Source organism: Rhinolophus sinicus, linkage group LG01 (genome assembly GCF_036562045.2).
Source record: "Rhinolophus sinicus isolate RSC01 linkage group LG01, ASM3656204v1, whole genome shotgun sequence".
NCBI classification, from domain to species: Eukaryota; Metazoa; Chordata; class Mammalia; order Chiroptera; family Rhinolophidae; genus Rhinolophus; species Rhinolophus sinicus.
The window spans coordinates 156,912,755-156,932,167 of record NC_133751.1 but is presented as its reverse complement, the minus strand read 5'-3'; the positions used below and the strand labels follow the sequence as shown (position 1 = coordinate 156,932,167).

Below are 19,413 nucleotides of genomic sequence, written 5' to 3'. Positions count from 1 at the left end.
AGTTTATGTTCATGTCAATTAAATGTATTATGTGGTGAAAGCGCTTTGCAAATCTGGAATCCAAATAGTAAACAGGATGGGTAATGTTGATAAGACAAACATTCCAAAACTAATACGAATACAGTAACTATGCTTAAAGAAAACAAGGTTTGCCTAAAAGCAGCAGATGAAAACTTCCAAAATATCCATTTACACATTTTTACTCCAAAGTGAGTATAAACAGATTAAGAAAAGTCCAAATTTTAGAGAATAAGAAATCCTTTTAGGAAAACTGTAATGAACTCTAATGTGAATGAAGAGTTACAAAGTGTATTTTAGATGAAGTTTTTTGCTTCTCTAAAAAGAATGTTTTACAGCAAATAAGCATATTCCCATAAAAACAGAGAAATCAACCTTGAAAGTAAAGACACTGAAAACACACTACTTCTGTGGGTAAGTTACTTAACTGCTCTGTGCCTCAGTTTACTCATATATATATATATATATATATATATATATATATATATATATGAAATAATGCATTTAGTGGGCACACAGAAAGTACTCGATAAACGGTAGCTATTGTTTTATGACTTTGTCTCTTTGATAAGTCAGGAAACAAGTAATATCACCTGTGTTTCCCTTACCCTTAATTATGAGACGATATTCCAGAACTTCTGGAAAGGTTCCTGGCGTTAGGAGCTGCTCTGGAGAGTTGGTTGGAAGAGATAGTTCCTACTACTTTGAGCAAACAGAAGTGTTGATAGCTCTGGACAAACTTAAGGGCTCCAACATGAAGGAAAGAGGGCTTCTGATGACAGCGGCTTTGGAACTTGAACATGTCTTTCTCATTTTAGTTTAGTGGCGAAAGAACTGGGACTTATGCAATGAAATAGCTCACACCTCAGTGCCAATCTCACACCAGAGAAGCCTGCGGACCATGGCTGGGCATTAGCACAGTCTGCTCCTATATCCCAAAGTGGGAGGATACCAGCCACACTTGCCAAAGGCTGCAGCATGAGTTTTCAACAGAAACAAAAATCTTTTCTTTAGGAATGAAGTGGGTGCTTTTTTGTTCATGTGTTTGTGGAAATTTAAATACTGGTGGAGAAAAGGCAGCCTGCTCAAAGGCAAGTCTAGAGGTTTCAGCCAGTGGGCACATCTTTCCAAACCCTTTCCACTCCTTATAACCCCAGCCCACCTGTTTCTACCTTTTTCTGAATACGTTCTCAGCCGAGGCCTTCACTCACTTTTTGGACAGTAATTACAAGTAAATGGTGCTTGCACTAGTAGCTAGAGTTTCCTTCATCCAAACAACAGCAGAAGAAATTGTTGGACATTGTGAAAGGTACTACAGGACCATTTGAGTAACAAGAAATGCATTAGAAGTTATTTTTTTTTTAGATTTGTAAATCTATGATTGTAAATTTAGATTCTAGAACTGGGGTTTGGTGGAGTGATGTGTTGCTCACAAGTGGCCAGAACCCCTATTCCTAAAGGATTTTGAGATCAAGGAACACATATTTACTCTCCCCTTTATGCCTTGGTTCTAGTTCCTCTTTCCAAATTAAGTGACAATTTTGTGGGGTTGTTTTGTTTTAGTTGGTGCTCTGACACTTACTCTCACTACCCTTTACTCTCGATTGTCAAATTTTGATAAAAAATGTGCCATTTTCTTTGGTAAGAGGAAGCAGATCTTAATGTCTGCTAGAACACAATATATATACCTTATTGGCTCCATTAAACCTTTTTAAAAACTTCAAAAAACACACGCCATAAAACTGCCATTTGGTCAGGAGAGGAAAGTGGGGGGTAAGCAGGCAAAATGAGTAAAGGGGGTCAAAAAGTATAAACTTCCAGTTATAAAATAAATAAATCCTGGGATACAACATGGTGACTAAAGTTAATGATACTGTATTGTGTATTTGTAAGTTGCTAAGCATAGATCTTAAAAGTTCTCATCACAAGAAAAAAAGTATAGCTATATGTGATAATGGATGTTAACTAGACTTATTGTGGTGATTATTTTGCTGTATGTACATATATCAAATCACTATCTTATACACCTAAAACTAGTATAATGCAGTATGTCAATTACATGTCCAAAAAATAAACTGCCGTTGACTGAGGCCTCCCTGCCCCAGCGCCAGCCTCATCCAAGAGAATCCAGTCCCCGAGATGACTCACCGCGGGCCCACAGCGAACGCAGCTAACCCCAGGGACGTCCAGAGCAGACGCCAAGCCGCCCCGGACCCCTGCGGGCATCTCCGGCCCCAAGTTAGTGGCCAGCGCCCAACAGGAAGCCAAGAGGTGGAACTTTGCCATGGCAGCCACATTAACAAGTTGGGCTCAAGACTGTCCAATGACCAAACAGGGCCGCAATACATTCTTTGAGTCTTGGCAGCTTCCCGGGCTCGTCAGAGCTTAACGCTCTAGGAGTTGAAACCAGAGCGGATGCTTCACTCACCCAGGCAGCTACACTGACGAGCCCCTTCACTCGGAGGTGAGCACGTTACAACAGGAAAACTCTCGCCCCTCCTTTATCCCCCGTTGGCTTGCTCTCCTGATTCAACAGCCTAGAAGCAAGTTCAGCGAAAGGCCTCGCCTAACGAGCGTCTCCGCGCCCCTGATGGCGCAGGCTCGGTCCTCAGGGAGCGACTTGCCCGGGCCTGCCAGCTGCTCCCGACCGGACCCACCGAGCTCCGCATCGCTCAACGGCTCCCATTTCTGGTGTCGCTAGAGAGCCTCAAGTTCGTCCCAGCCACTCGCTTCAAAGAGTTAACTAAGTGGGGCCGGCGCGGCGGGGCCAGCTCAGCCAGGCGCCGCGGGGCCCAGCCACCCCCCGCAACGCGTCTCGCAATGAACCCCCAGCCGGGAGCCGCCACTCCCGCGCTTGCCCACTTTGACTTTGCGGATCCCCGGCCCCTCAGATCCCCTGGCCCGACCGAAGTCCACCTCCCTCCCTCCGTCCCTCCCACCGCCTGGGCTCCAGGGCGCTCTCCACACCCTGCTCCCTGGCCCCCGCGCGCTCCGCGTTCCCCCCTCACCCCCTCGCTCGCCCTTGTCGGCCCCACTGTGTTGGGACTCGGTGGGGGGACCCCCAGCCCGCGCCTCCCTCCCCGCCGTCTCCCAGGCGGTGCCTAGTACCGATGCCCTGGATGAAAACGAAGCCGGTGACCGCGAGCACAGGATGCCAGTTAAACTCGAGGGCTCTCCCGTCCCAGCCAAGCCCCTCCCGGTAGTGGAGGACCCAGATGAGGGTGAAGATCACAGACAGGAAGCCGACAAGTAGCGCCGCCACCAGCAGCCCCAGGAAGCCCCTGTAGCCGTCCATGGCCATCAGCGCCCCATACTCCGCGTCGCGGCAGCCACAGGGAACTCGGCGAGGCGACAGCAGCCTCCGGGTACTGGTCTCACGGCGGGTCGCGGGCGGTGATTTCTTGTAGTTGTCTCCGCCCGGGAGGAGGGGCTTTCGCTGGCCTGCTGGGGATGGGAGGCCTCAAGGGGATGAGCAGCGGGCCTTCGTTCAGAAACCCGCCCCTCCCCAGGGATCTCGTGGAGGCCAGCGGAGAACTCTCACTGCGCGGTGGCCGCCGCCTGTCCCGACATCCAGCTTGCAGAGCGCTCGAGCCACTGATCAGTTAATTGTTCAGCGCGAGAGTTCTGAGGATTCCACACCCACCACTTTCTTTTAACTCTTCCCGTGTCTCTTATTTGTAGGGAGGTTGAATAAGGCAGTGGTGCGCACACCTGATGAACAGATGAGAAGGGTCCGTTGGGTGGGGTTGTGTTTGTGGTTTAGATTAACGAAGCCTTCTGAGCCCCGGTCCTAGACGACTGGCTGTCTTTGACGCCAAAAATACTCCAAGGAGGAACCTGTGGGATGGTATGGGCTTGGCCCGCCCTAGCAAGGAAGCTACTACATGCAGTTTGTGCTTTAAAGAGGGAAGACAGCTTTTGAACCCTGGACTTTCCTATATAGTGTGATAAGGATGGATCTTAAAGGTGCCTACCTGGGGGAGGGAATTTAAAAAAAAAAAAAAAAAGAGCCTACCTGCTCAAACCAATTTGGAACAAAAGTGGTTACTTAATGAAGTGATGCACGCTGTCTGCCCTTTTCCCCAACATTATGATGCGTTCTCCACTGGACAAGGAAAGTTTCGGTGTTATCAATCGCTATTAAAGAAAACGGGGCTCCGGCTGTTAGGACTTCTAGGACACATTTGAGAACATTCACTTCTAGCCCTCTCCTGTTTCTCATCTCCAAGGATGAGTTTGCTGTGTTGTCTTGTTACCATTTTGAAAGACCTATTATAGAATGCACAGGAAGTACATGTATGGGATTGATTTCCAGTGGAAAAGACAGGTTTTAAGCGGATAAAGTAGGAGTGTCACGCCCTGGTAGGGCAGGCAGGATTAAAGGCTAAGAGTGAGAGGCTGCAGACTTCCGTCATTTTTCCCTTGGTGGAGAGGGGGAGAAATCACATAGAAAAGGAGACTCCCTCCCCACAGTACAAGGCTTGCTGTGGTCTGGGCCAGCCTCGTCCTCCACTCTAATACTTTACCACTACCTGACTGCCCCTCATGTCCATGGCTGTAAACGTCTCTCCCAGCTCCTGACCACTCCCTACCACATCCCTGCCTCTAAATTTGCCTGACCCCATCTCCACCCAGAAACCTCCCCGGAATCTGCCTATGCCCCCATTTTACACCTCCACCCACCCCTCTATCCAATGCCTGTTTGCATCACTTATCAAGATGTGATAGAGTCATCTGTTCCTGTGACTGTCGCTATGCCCCAGACTGCCCCTTGAGGGTATTAACTGTCTAATTTATCATTTATTCTCCTTGGCATATAGTAGTTACTCAGTAAATGTTTGTTGGGAGATTGATGGAATTTAGTGTGTTAGTCAGGGTCCTGCAGGAAACTGATGACACATTCAGTTGGGCAATTGAATAAAGCACAGGATTAATGCCTAAGAAGTTGTGGGAAGGGTGTGGGAAACCACAAGGGTTTTGCAGTGCCCACACCTGAATGGGAGAGGGTTACTGAAATCCACAGAGATAGAGAGAACTGTGTAGAGAGGGCAGTCTGACTGGGGCTATGGCCTTGAGTTGAGGGATGTAGCCAGCCTGCAAGGACCCCTCAGTGAGGAAGAATGGGAGGTGGAGTGACTATTCCCACGCTACTCTGCTCCCCTTCAATCTCCTGCCCAGTCCAAATGGCTGAATTTAATCAGAAGCCAGAGGGCAATTGATGTAATCCAACAGGTGAGCCTCCCAGGGCACACAGCAGAGTGGAGAAGGGTAAGAGCAGATCCATAGAAATAAAAAGAAACTATCACTGAATCTTCCAGTTTGATTCTTTCAGATATTTTTGGTTCCTGAGTGCTGCAAATATTTCCTGTTTAATTTTATGCTGTTCTCTTCTTTTGCGACCTTTAGCTAGTCATTTTTAAAAACAATGTCACTGTGTTTATCATAGGCAGAAAGAACAGGGCCGTGGGGAGAGAGGAGGAGAGGAGTTTATCCTTCGGAAAAGTTGAAGTTACCAGATGGGCCAGAACTGGATCCTGACAGCCAAGAGCAGATCCAGGACACCATCTTGCCCCTCAGGTGAACTTTAGCTAATTATGATGGATTATAACATTATTAACATGGCAGCCAAGAAAAATCTCCACCCCGTGTGTCACCATGACAGTTCCGACAAGGGCCAAATAAGGACAAAAATCCCTTCTCCCCACAAGGAGTGGTCAGCAAGGACCCGCCTAGAAACGCCTAATTCTTGAATATTTTCACCCTCATTAAATGTAATAAAATTCTAAGCCTCTTTGTTCTTTGATGCAGTTGCCTTCCTCCTGGACTGCCCACTCCCTCTATTTTGGGAGTGAACTCTTTTCCTTTCCTTTAATAAACCCACTGCTTGTTTGGCTTTCTTTGCATGGCTTAATTTGGTGCGTCCTTGAATTCTTTCCTGTGACAATACCAAGAACCTGTTCTCTGGTAATAATTTTGTCCCTATTCTTTTCTCTAAAAGTATCTAGTTTTTGTCCCCAGTTAACTTCATCACCCCTTTGACCCAACACCTTCACTCTTGAGTTGATTTTGTGCTGTAGCAGCAGCAAATAAGAATCTCTGGGCCTCTAGACCCCGTTTAACAAAACAGCTTAAGAGAATGAAAACATGGCCAAATGGCGTGGGTATCGTTGAAGCATCTTGAAGTTACAAGATAAACTGAGAGAATTTCAACATTTACATTGTCCCATTAGGACCTAATTTGATGAAACTTGTTAACTTGAAACAGGAAAATTTTCACTAAATGTTGTTGTAATGTTAACAACTTTTGTTTTTTAAACAGAGTTTTTCAATTAAAAAATTTCTGTCAGGAGATGGTAAAAAATTTGTTGTCAAAGTACTTACTCAGACTAGTTAACCTGTCAGCAATACTGTCTAAGGGATTCTTGATATGTGTATGGAGAGAGGATGGGGGATGCAGGTGGGTTATTGAACAACATAACCTTCCTAAAAACCTGTGATTCTGGAAACGTGTACCTGTTGACACCGATTTCTATTGTCCCTGATACAGACATAGAATGTGGAGTAAGGAGATAGCATGTGAAGGAGTGGGGAAAGAAAATCCAAACCTTACCCATCATTAAGATTTAGAACCAGGTGCCCTGTATGCCATCTCTCTATTGAAACTTCCACAAGGTAATGTTGCATTTCTTTTGGTGCATACAGAAGTCTAATATTCTAATATAAAGTATAATAAGTTCTACATAGTGCTTTGCTTGGTGGGATAAGTGGACCATTTCTTAAATTTTCAAAGTGTATGTTAGTTGCCCCTCCATTTTCCACCCTTTTCTACCTTACCTTATTCCCTGGCAGGCTTCTTGCCCGTTGACTTCCAATTGGCTTTGGCCAATGGGTGGTGCTGGAAAGAGATCAGAGAGCAGGAAGAAAGAGAGGTCGACCTATTTCTCTCTTTGCCAAGTCATGGTTTTTGCTCTGGTTGCGTCCCTTTTGCCATGACAACTTTCAAGTGTCACCTCTTCCACAGCTACAGCTCTCCCTGGGTCCAGTAACACCAGGTCCCTTCCTACTACAGGCCTATGTGTAGTATTGTCTCTCTGTTCTTGCTTATCCTGGGTCTTCACCATTCCTTGTTGGGTTCTCATAAGTCTGTTTGCACCTCTGTAAATAGTCCCTTCATTAAACTCTCTTCAATTACATTCTTTGTGGGAACCAGCTGTTTCCTGCAGGACGCTGACAGAGATAAGCAGAAAAATACTCTTGCTTGATACTACTGCTTCCCTAGCCCCAACTAATTGTCGGTGCCTTTAGGACACATTATGAAAGGAGAAATATATGAAGTGAGAAAATCAAAAGCAGAAAGAATAAGCTCACACATCTTTCTGTTCTCTCTTCTACTAGACAAGAGATTTGGGGATCAGAAAGCTGTCCCAAATGACTAAAATAAAGCGACTCCCAGCTGACATGGTGACTCAAGACATATGCCAAGCCCAGGCAGTGGTCAAAGGCTGCTTAGTAAAATAAAGTGAGGGCTACAGTTTTGAAATGAACACAGTCAAACCGATGTTAATGGGAGGAATACACATTCCTCATGTGAGGCTAGACTGTGTTGTCTTCGGGGAGAAAACCAAATTTCTGCTTTGCTGCAGTGTTTCTCCTCCAAGGGAACTGGTGAGGAGATGAGCCCCAGTCTCTCGCTGTGGGGAGACTGGCTATGGAAGCAGCCTCCACCAGTCTCCCCGCAGCGAGAGACGGGGGCTCATCGCCTAACTCAGAAGGCTCTCAGAGTCCACCCAACCCAAGAGGGCAGGGACGGAAGCAAGGAAAGATTTCATTCCTATCTGGACACAGCCTGAAGGGGGTCCAATTTGGAAGGAGGCAGGAAGTAACTCTTTCCTGAGAGAGCAAAATAGCACACCATACTGGGCAGTAGACACAAGGAGAAGAGGAATATGCCGGGGAAAACATGGGGAGTGAGGCGAGCACCTTCAGAGCTGCCCAAGCAACATGCTAACTCAGTAGAGCCTCTTCCCCATGCTACGTGCACGAGTGGAGGGGGTTGTGGGTGACAGGAGGTCGGACCAAGGCATCATTTCTGTTCCACACTCTACTGTTTTGTAAGGCCTACCTGACCCTTCATTTAATTTTTAAAATTACTTCCATCATCATCCCATGTGAGTTTGGTTTTGGGATAACTGGTGAGGCACGAAGCACTTAGGAAAGCGACTGATAACTCTTCCTAATCATCTGGCAAGATGAAATGATAATGACCCCAGTTTGCCCCTATCTCCTCAGCCCAAAGTAGGTGGAGTCTAGTCTAGGCAAAGAGTCTGGCCTGCATCCAGGCAGAAGAGAAAAAAAGGGATGAGTTCCCCAATTCCCCAATTCTCATCTACCACTCTTCCCCCATAGGTTAGCAGGAAGCAACCAGGGGAGACAGAAAAGAATGGGGCTTGGTCACACCTAGGTTCTATTTATTTTAGAGCCCTCTTCCCCATGCAGATTTATAAACCCTTATGAAAAGTTGACACAAGTGGAGTCATTTAAAAATAGAGCCAGCGCAGCCATTCCAGAGGAACTGTTTGCCGGTCTTGCTCCTTGAGCCTTTGGGATGTTCGAACTGGGCAAAATAACCTTTGGACTGGACCAAAGCAACATTGTTTTACAAACAACTATTTTTAAAAACTAACAGGAAAGCAGGCGTTCTGACAACAGGGACCGATGATTGTGCACACGCTTTCTGAAAATAAAATCAATACTCAGCCATGTATAGCTAAAGAGTAATTCAGTTTGTGAACTCCGATAGCAATTCCTTTCTTCTATTCTATTATGTCCCCTGCTTTTCTCATCAAAACCCCATTGCTTTCATCCTGTCATTAGCACAGAATTTGGGTTTCTGCCTGAAATTACGCTCTCCCGTTGCAATTCTGTGATCTCAAATAAACATTTATTGCCTCTCACTTTGGCCTTTTCTTTTTAGGTTAACATCCTAGCTTAAAATATAAGCTCCTTTCAGGTGAGGATTTGCTGCTGTGCTTCCAGGGCCTATGTTCCCAAATTTGCTGGGTTTTGTTTTGAGCAGGTATAGGATGACACAGACACAGAAATGCTTGCCATGAAGCAAGAAGTTACTTCTTAATATTCACAGTCCCCTAGAAGCAGGAGGCATGGCACGCCACATATGGCCGCACAGCAAGATGAGCTCCAAAGCCAGGTGAGCAGGCAGGGAGAGAGGGAACTGCAGGCAGGAGCCTCTCCCTGGTGGTTTTCGAGCAAAGGAATGAAAGAAGCGAGGTAAGCAAGTGGAGCAAACTTATGATTGGATAGTTTGGATGATTTCAGCGGGCTCTGGGTTTCAGGGGCAGTCCCCAGTTGTCTGGTACCTGGCCCTGTAGTGACTGGAGCAGGGGATATTGGTCCTGGATTGCAGAGTTCTCATAAAAGGACACGGCTGGGGGAATGGACTCAGAATTGGTAGGCCTGCATATCGAAGGCATTCTGGCAGGCAAAGTGTTATCTCTAGGAATTAGTTAACTTGAGAGGGGCTGTTGCCTTGTCCACAGGCCCCCCAAAGGCCAGAGCATCAAGAAAACGGAAAAGAAGAAAATACAGTTACTACAGCCTAGAACAGCTATTGACAGAGAAAAGGCCTTTAAAAAACATATTCGTGGACTGACTGACTGACTGGAAGTTTGGATTAGAGCGCCTAAACTCAAGTTAGAGAATTAATTAGCAAGGGAAAGAATGATCTGGAACACTTTTCTTATAACCAAGCTCTCTTCCACATAAATCAAATTTTATACGTACACTGGGCTATTCAGGTGAGACATGACAATGTGTGCAGAACTGTGTTATACTGTTATTAACCAGTAGACAAAAACATCGTCTTCTCTTTGGAGAACTTTTATTGGATGCTTCTTTGTTTGGCTTTGTAATAACAAGAGTAAGTGCTCTAATTACAGCCCTCCTTGTCACTGATGCATTTTTTTAAGGGGCGTTCACAGGCGGAGTGTCTCGGAAATGTGTTTTCAGAATTTTGACTCATAAATCTCAAGATCTTTTTGAAGTACGAAGGAAACATGCATGTCCAAAAAAGAGCTCTGAAAGTACATCAGAGAGGCTCTCTTCATTGACTAAAGAGTTGGCTAAATAAATTTGATGTGCAAACAGGTCAGACAGACCTAAGTGAATCTCAGGAAGCCTTGACTGTAATTTCTGTTAACAGGTAAAACTCTTTTTAAAGACGCAACCAAAAGGTGTAAGTCCAGATTTTACTTTTGCCCCAAAATAATTTAGCGTGGCTTCTGTCTGTCGTTTATATGTTGCCTCTAAGCCTAGATCCTGGAGATTCCAGTGAACAGGAATGAGGGAAAAGTCTGGAATAAGGGAATGTATATTGTTCTAGGTCTTCAATTGGCTACTAGCTTGTTGTGTCACCAGACAATGCACGGGGGCCAAACGGGGCTGCAGCTAGCTGATCTGTGACAGGATAACTTCAGACTAGATCAGGTTCTTAACCTGGTGCCTGTGGATAGAGCCTGAATGGGAGAAAAATTGCCTCTTTATTTTCATTAACAGATAACTGAAATTTAGCAATTTCTTTCATTAGAAATGTAAACCCCACTAGTATTCGCAGTGGCCATGACTTTGCCACCAGTAGAAATCACTGATATTTCACGTCCCAGTAAGAGTTGTTGCAGATATCTCGACTTACCCATTTATGCTCAGCACTTCTTCAGAGTAACAGCAGTTACTAGACCCGCAATTATCTCTTAAATGAATCAGCAAGGAAGCACATATGCTATTACATCACAATTTTTTTTTAATTTTGATAACTCCGTTTCAATGAAATTGGTTTCCTCTCTAATCCTGTGTTTTTTTAAATTTTATGTATTTAAGAACACTATTTGGAGAAGTCCAAGGCCTTATTAGCCTGTGGAAGAAGCCCACGCACGCCAAGCCTGAGAATCCCTGAGCTAAATGACCTCTAAGGTTTATTCTTGCCTTTTTGAACCCAGAAACTCAGAGAAAGGCTACCAACTAAATCGCACTCATATCTTACAAAGTACAGTCACCATCCTACCATGATAGGAATGTTAAAAAACAACAAACACTTGAAGAACTTGAAATGTTGAATTAAGCTAGAAAAGCCTTACATCTTCTTAATCCAGAGCTATTGTTAAATGCTGAGTTTTTCTGAGTATGGTGCTTCCTTGAGAATAAAAAGCCTGTCTCTTGATTGCTTAATCTTGATTTACTTGTGGTCTGGTAGAGGTGTTCTGTAAGTATTGCCAGGCCAGGCAAGAGTGTCAAACAGCCCTGTTTGTCACGATTGCCCCTTTTTCTCCCCTATTTTGGCTTTTCTTCCCAGTGCCCACATTTTGTACAAAATCCCCCAACACTCGGACTACCACCTACCATCACTGAGGTCCCAGATGGAGACTTACCCCTCTTTCACCCTCTACCAATATGGAATGATAACAAATCTCTTTCATGCTAAGTATTGATGGTCAATTGTCATACTAACCATAAGAATTATTAATACTTAATGATCCCTTAGGATGTATCAGACGCAGTTATATGAACTCTTCGTATTTTATTAATTTGCTTCTAACCACCCCATTTTATAGATGGGGAAACGGAGCCACACAGAAGGTAGGCAACTTGCCCAAATTCCCACAGCCAGGAAGGAGTGGAATTGGGATCTAAACTCAAGTCGTCTGGCTCTGGAGTCCTTGCTTGCAGACACTATCTGAACTGCCATGATTTATTTAACAAATTCCCTCTTTGTTGATATTGACATTTATGTTATTTATAGTTTTTCTCTATTAGAAAATTGCCTTCATAAATGTCTCTATACATGAATAATTTTACACATTTCTGGTTGTTTCTTTAGGGCAAATTCCTAAAAGTGAATGTACTAGGTTTAAAATTTTTAAATGAATTGCTAAATTATTTCACAAAGGATTGTAGCAATTTGACCAGAACTATATGATTATACCCCTTCACACCATTGCCAATAAAGGGTATGATTGTTCTATATTTTTTATATGTTTGCCAATCTGATGGACATCACATGGTATCTCACCATAATTTTCATTTTAGGATGCAATATTTTTCATGTATTAATTAGTCATTTGTATTTCTTCTTTTGTGATTGCTTATTTCTTTCCTTTGACCATTTTCTTATTTTGTGTAACATTTCTTTCCTTGTTACCATGGTGCTTTGGAAAGATTTAACTGAAAATAATAAATGTCAGTTCTTCACTGAGCATGAGAAGACTGAGTTTCCACAATGTCTGACAATGTTTCGGTGTCATGAAACCTAGGGAATTATTTGGGTTACTTTAAGTCATCAACAACGTTCCCAGCTCTTTTTGAGTACATCTTGGTTTGAGCAGGGGAATTCTTTCTGTTCCTATATCTTGTCCTTGAGATTCTCAAGGTGCTTTTCTTCTGATTGCAATTCTATTGCAATCAGAAACAGCAATAACAATTCCTTGCTAAGCACATTTCTCCTCTCAATCTTTTTTTTGATGTTACTTTTTAGCACACATACTGATTACTATTACCCAACCTACTTTAAATTATTCTTTTCCACAGCACATCAAATTTGTACACCATGAGAGCCTATTTTCCATGTTCTTAAGAAATCACTGGGGAGAGGGATACCTACTTAGCTTTTGAGGTTCTCTCCCTTTTTCAGCTCATACATCCAGTTAATGGGTCCATCCTACCCCTTTAGAAATTCATTCATTTCTCTCCATCTTTACCACTGCTACTTTGGATCCAGCAACCCTCATATCAAGTCTAGATTAGCAAACAACCATCCAATTTGTTTTCTGGCTTCCACCTACCCTAGGCAATGCATCTTGTGCCCTACATCAAAAGATAATCCCAGACTTCTCAGGATGATCCCTTTGTAAGTTATATAAATGTCTAATCACTATGTTGTACACCTGAAACTAATGCAGTACTGGCGGTGCCAAAAAAATGTAACCAATTGGACACTTTGGTCAACGTTGCTCAAGCAGTAGTTTGCTATAATCAGAAGTATCTGGATGCTGATGATAACCATTTTGAGCACCTCTTGTAATTGCAGAAGTCAAACGTGACTTGTATTCATCTTTTGTTATCAGTATATATTGAATATTACAATTTTAACAGTTTTTTCCTTTCTTAAAATGTGTGTACATTTTTGGGGGCACCCTCTGTATTATAACTGTAATGGAAAAGAAATTGTTCTAAAGAGATAATCCAAAAATACAAAGCTAAGCACATTCCTGATGAAATATCTTTCAATGGCACCAGGTTTAAAGAAGACGTCCTTGGCATGGCAGGCAAGGACGTTCTGATCAAGTTCCTGCTTATCGCCCCAGCCTCATCTCTCTCCGCTCTCTTTTGTCAATCTCTGCTGCTACCATCCTGAATTAGTTATTGTGTCCCCCAAATGCCATGCTCTCTCTCTTACCTTTTTCTTTAAGTTGGCATACACTTTCCATATTTTACTGTACTTATTTAAATTTTACCATTAAATACTGAGCATAAGTATATGTTGACCTTATGCCCAGATTTTTGAAATGTAAAGCTACATGGATGGATGGCTTTAAGGATGTGATATATTAGACATTGTGGGATACATTAAACAATTAGAGAATCTGGGGGGAGATAAAATTTTGTCTATATACATTTACACGGTCAGTGGCACAAATAAACACGATAGGGACTGGAAGACATATATAAAACTTTGGGTTGCAATTGGAGGAAAAACCCATTTAGGACTGAATTGAAAGGTCCTAGGTTGCTGACAGAATCTCCCTTTGACTTCAGACTTTAGACAAACTGAGTCTTTGTCAGTACACAAAAACCACTTCATTGTACACAATCCCTATTAGTCAGGAGAAACAGTAGCAAAAGGGTAGGTGAAGGAATTGGCTCATGTCAATTTGGACTGTGGGAGTTGTCCAGTCTGAAGTGAGCAGGGCCGGATGAAGGCTGGAAGTCCAACTGGGTGTTGCAGCTCAAGTCCAAGATCTGTAAGGTACATCAGCTGGCTGGAAACTCAGTGTAGAGACAAAATGGTTAGTGCACTCCTCAAAAATCCTTGTTTCCCAAACAAGTTCCTAGGATGCTTTCCTCAAAAAGGGTATCTCATCCTGACCTTTGCTTTGCACACACAGTTGTTGCAGACCCATCTTCTGCCTGATGAGCTATTCTAGCCTGATTAAGTAGTTCCAAACCAGAAAAAGCAAATAAAATGGACTCATGAGTCCTTTGCATATATAATTATGTTTATCACCGCTCTGAACAGATACACAGTTCTCAAGTCAACACTAAAATAATTAAGAAAATGACTAAAATGTGTAACATATTTTTTGGCCAAATAACAGTTAATGTGACATAGCAAAAAAAAAAAAAAAGATTATAAGAATAATGACGTAATGTTGAGAGGAAAAAAGAGGAATGATAAAAATAGTGCAAAGAGAGAAAGGAGTCCTTTAATCTCAGATCATATTCCTTGCTTTAAATATGCAATGTGCTCCCCCCAGCTCTGCTGGAAACAAAGAAGTAACATTCCAGCTTCTCATGGGTTTGGATTCTATTATGTTTACACTGACGGAAATGTGAGACACTTAAGCAGATTGATTTCAAAATCAAGCATCTGCAGAAGGGACACATTTTTTTCCCCCCAATCACTCTGTTCCAGGTGGTTGCTCAATATATATTGGGTTGAGCATTTCTGGTCATATTTTGGTCAGTCAAATGTACCATATGCATTTTCATATTGATAAGAGGGAGAAATATAAATGTAAAAAAGGTCACTTCATCTGAATATAGTGATTAATTAAAAACTGTTCTGCATGCCTGGAGTGTATAATAAAAAGTGGGTAAGCTCTGTCTCCGCGGGGCAGGCAGGGCACTGAGCAGCCCAGGCTGATAACTCAGTACAATCTGCAGGTAGCTTGGGTGCAGTGAGGGCTCCTGGCATCAGCGGCAGCCCAGTGGGAGACTCAGCGCCCGAAAGCGCTGCTGCCAAGTGTCTGGCAGGAGAGATTTGTGTGCAAGTACCTAGGAGACACTGCCTGGGAAACCCTGAAATTTGGGGAGAGTAGATAATTTCAAAAGGGCCTAAGCTCTGTATGAAATGGACATGAGCCAATGAAATTGAGCTGTTACCCAAATAGTAGACTCAGAAGGCCAGTAGTGGATATGGATACTTTAAGAAAGAATCTTCAAATTATTTAGTATAGTGCTAATTCTTTTTTATTTTTCAATTTCCCCTCACTATTTCGGACACGTAAAACATGAATCCGTAATAAGATAAAACAAAGTGCAAATAAATTTTGAGTCCTATTTTTTTAACTTTTCTGTGTTATTTCTTTTTAAAAATTGAGAGATAATTGACATATAATGTATTAGTTTTAGGTGTACAATATAATGATTTGATATATGTATATATTGTGAAATGATCACCACAATAAGTCCAGTTAATATCCATTAACACACATAGTTACAAATTTGTGTTATTTTTAGATGCATCTTTTGTAAGCAGCATATAACTGGATTTTTAAAAAAGTCAACCTATGAAGAGATAGATGCTAAAACAAACATTAATTGTAAAAGCTACGTGGTGGGTACATGGGTGTATACTGTACGATTCTTTCTACTTTTCTGCATGTTTGAAAATTTTCATAATAAAATGTTAGGAAAAAATCAATCTGATAGTCATTGGCTTTTTTTTTAATTAAAGTTTATTGGGGTGACAATTGTTAGTAAAATTACATAGATTTCAGGTGTACAATTCTGTATTACATCATCTATAAATCCCATTGTGTGTTCACCATCCAGAGTCAGTTCTCCTTCCATCAAGTCATTGACTCTTAATAGGTGAATTAATCTATTTATTTTCTTGATATTTTGGACAAGTTTCTACTTAAATTCTATTTTTTGAATTCTGTTTACCATGCAGAGTTGAGAAACATACCTTATGTTGAGAAACATACCTTATGTAGACAAGCTATTGAGACATTTCTTCCTGAAGAAAAAAAACTTTGGCTGTAATATTACTTTTATCAAAAAAGTGATTAAACAGGGGTATAAAATGTGTAAATAGCTTGCCACTTTCAAAACCTACTTTTACTCCACTAGCATGGGTTGCAACTGACTCCTGCATGTGGAAAGAAGAGGGAATGAAGTGTGTAGGTCCTTGCTATTCAAAGTGTCTTTGGACTAGCTTGTTAGAAATGCAGAACTTCGGGCTTCACTGCAGTCCTACTGAATCAGAATCTACCTTTTAGTAAGTTTCTAGGGGATTGGTAAGCACATTAAAGTTTGAAAAGCTCTATTCTAGGAGAAAATCACCACCTCAAGCATCATAGTAACCGACATTCACCATCCAATGACTACAGCCTGGCCAGCTGTGCCCCTTTCAGATGCTTAGCTTGTGCCAGGGACAGGGGACGGTGTTTTTGCAAGGCTCTGTATCTCAAATCAGTGGGATTTCCTCAAGAACTGACCTTTTACTGAGCGTTTAACTTCTTTGAAAGCTCTCTCCCTAGACAACTCAGCCCAATCATTGTCCAGGTTTCTGACTAACCAATCAGTGTTCCTCTCCTAGGTGAAGAGATAAGGGTGGAGTTTGAGGGAGAAAGGATAGATATCCCTATCCTAAAATTTAACAATAAGGGATTGTTATGTTGTGAGGTCTGTAAAAGACAAAGCCATTTTCTATACAGAAGAAATTCATTCAATGTACTGAGAGTCTGTTTACCTGCGGGGCATTCTTTTAGGCCCTTGGAACACAACAATGAACAAAACAAAGACTTGCAGCTTACATTCTAGTGATGGGGATGGAGGGAATGCAGGCTGCCCTTGAAGAGTGAAGTGAATATATAAATCTCCAGATTCCTACCACACACACACACACACACACACGGAAAGAGCTGTCTCTCAGAATGGAACCCAGAGTTGGAGTTTTAAGGCATACCCAAGCAGCCATACCATATTCAAAGATATAATGGAGTCCAGCTCCCACTCAGCAGTCACCAGATCGCACCCTCCATTGAGAGACAGACCAGAGACTAGAGGGAGAAATCTGGGCCAAATTCCTCCTAAGTTATACCCATTCTTTTGGGCTCAGGCTTTCTGACAGAACATGACATGGGACAAGCCTTGTGAATCCAGATGATAAAATAAGTAGGATCATTATTGTATAAACCTGGGTGATTTTCTTTTCTTGCTTGTTTTTTATATTTTTAATTTAAAAAAATTGGACGAGTAGCATTTATTTATTTTGAAAAAATAACCTGAGAAATAAAGATAACAACAAACAGAACATTTACCTATAATCCCACCCTCCATAGATAACTACTACCATCATTTTGCCATGTCTTTCCAGACATTTTTTGACGTGCGTGTGTTTGTATATATAATCTGTACATTTCCTCAAAATGAAATCTGTTACTTGAGCTACTAGATAGTTTCTATTCATTGCAAATGCACACTGAATGCACCAGTATGTAGAACTAAAACAATTTTATTTTGTATCCTTCGGAAGGGTGACCTTTAGAAGTTATTCTGTGGGAGAGTGCTTACCCTGTCCCTACATAAAATTTCCAAGAGGCCCCATGATTAGTTTCTGGTGCCTCTCAGATAATACAGTGTCCTATGATCACGTTAAGTTGCAAATCCAGTCTCAGTTTGGTATTTGGAAATGTTTAAGCCAATATATGAATCAACACTTCAGTCTTCATTCAAAGGTAATACTGTACCCTTCCCAGGTGTGAGCGAAAATGGTCAATGCCTGACTTCTAAAAAGAGAAATGGTTAACTTCTCCTCCATTTCTACTCACATGGGGATCGAGAAAATGAAAGTTCTTACGTGATGAGTACTGACCTAAGCTGGCAGATACGTAGAGCTGAATCTCTCTCGCGGGTGCTTTCCTGGGTTCTTTAGGGGATCCCCTGCCGAGCCTCTCGCTATCATTCCCATGTTATTGCCATGCAGTCTATTCTTTGGCTGCTGTTGCCCCCTTGGCTCAGGGTTTTAATTCAGACTCTTTATTTTTTTGAAGCTTCATCATTTACCTCCTCTTTCCTGAGGGATGACCCACATCCTACAGAAATGTCCTGTTCATTCTTTGTCCTGACAAATTCTGGGAGGACAGATTGATGCCAGTGCAGCTGCCGCTCTTCATCCTCTGAAACCAAAGTAGGTCACCAGCTCATCTCTCTCACCCTTTCAGTTCCCCCAGCAGCAGGCCTTTGTAGACTCAGTCCTTTGTCCCTAAATTCAAGGGGACACAAAACAAGCTCTTCAAGCCCCTCTAACTAGGTTGAAATGAAGGGACAGTTACCTGCTGCCCCTTCTCCCTGGAAAAGGAGAGAGCAAACTTTGTGCACAGCTCTGCAAAAGAAGACCTCCTCACAAAATAGTCTATCTCCATTTCAGAAACTTTTTATATCTTCCTTGTGGGTTTTAGAGGGACATAGCATATTCTAGGTCATCTACTTTGCTATTTCTGGCACCACCTTTTGGATGTTCACATCTATTATATTATAGTGCTGATATTCATTTTCTATAGCTGCTGCCCCAAAGGACCACTTAGCAGCTTAACCAACACAAATGTATAATCGTATAGCTCTGTGGGAAAGAAGTCTGACATTGGTCTTCCTGGGCTAAAATTGAGGATTTGCAGGGCTGCGTTTCTTTCCAGAAGTTCTAGAGGGGAATTAATTTCCCTTCCTATTCTAGCCTCTGTAGGCCACCCCATCCTTTGGCTCCTGGCCCCCTCTCCATAGTCAAGCCACACTGCATTTCTCTGTGCTTTTCTTCCATTGTCATATCTCCTTTTCTGACCCTCTTCTTTTGCCTCCTTCTTCCACTTTTAAGTAGTCTTAAATGTCTCACCTGGGTAATCCAGAATAATCTCCCTATTTTAAAGTCAGCTGATTATCAACCTTACCTCTGCAAACTTAATTCTCCTTTGCTGTGGAAGGTCACATATTCACAGATTCTGGGGATTAGGATGTGGACATTTTGGGGAGGTTATTAGCATGCCTACTACAATGTCTCAATCAAAACTTTATATTTATACAACTAGTACAATAATATATATTTTTTAATCTATGCCATAAACTTCTTTAAGATTTTTTATTTATTATTTATTTATTTATTTATTTATTTATTTATTTATTTATTTGGGAAAGGGAACAGGACTTTATTGGGGAACAGTGTGTACTTCCAGGACTTTTTTTTTCCCAAGTCAAGTTGTTGTCCTTTCAGTCTTAGTTGTGGAGGGTGCAGTTCAGCTCCAGGTCCAGTTGCCATTGCTAGTTGCAGGGGGTGCTGCCCACCATCCCTTGCAGGAGTCGAGGAATTGAACTGGCAACCTTGTGGTT

The 19,413-nt window shown here is 42.4% G+C and overlaps 1 protein-coding gene across 1 annotated transcript in view; it reads right to left on the bottom strand.

Moving 5' to 3' along the window:
- Nucleotides 1–3,595, bottom strand: part of CYBRD1 (cytochrome b reductase 1) — a 29,921-nt gene extending 26,326 nt beyond the window's left edge. The window contains exon 1 of the mRNA XM_019727420.2: nucleotides 3,127–3,595. Within this exon, the coding sequence (XP_019582979.1) occupies nucleotides 3,127–3,319 (193 nt within the window). The 5' untranslated portion in view covers nucleotides 3,320–3,595. The remainder of the gene's footprint in view (nucleotides 1–3,126) is intronic.
- Nucleotides 3,596–19,413: the final 15,818 nt, after the last annotated feature.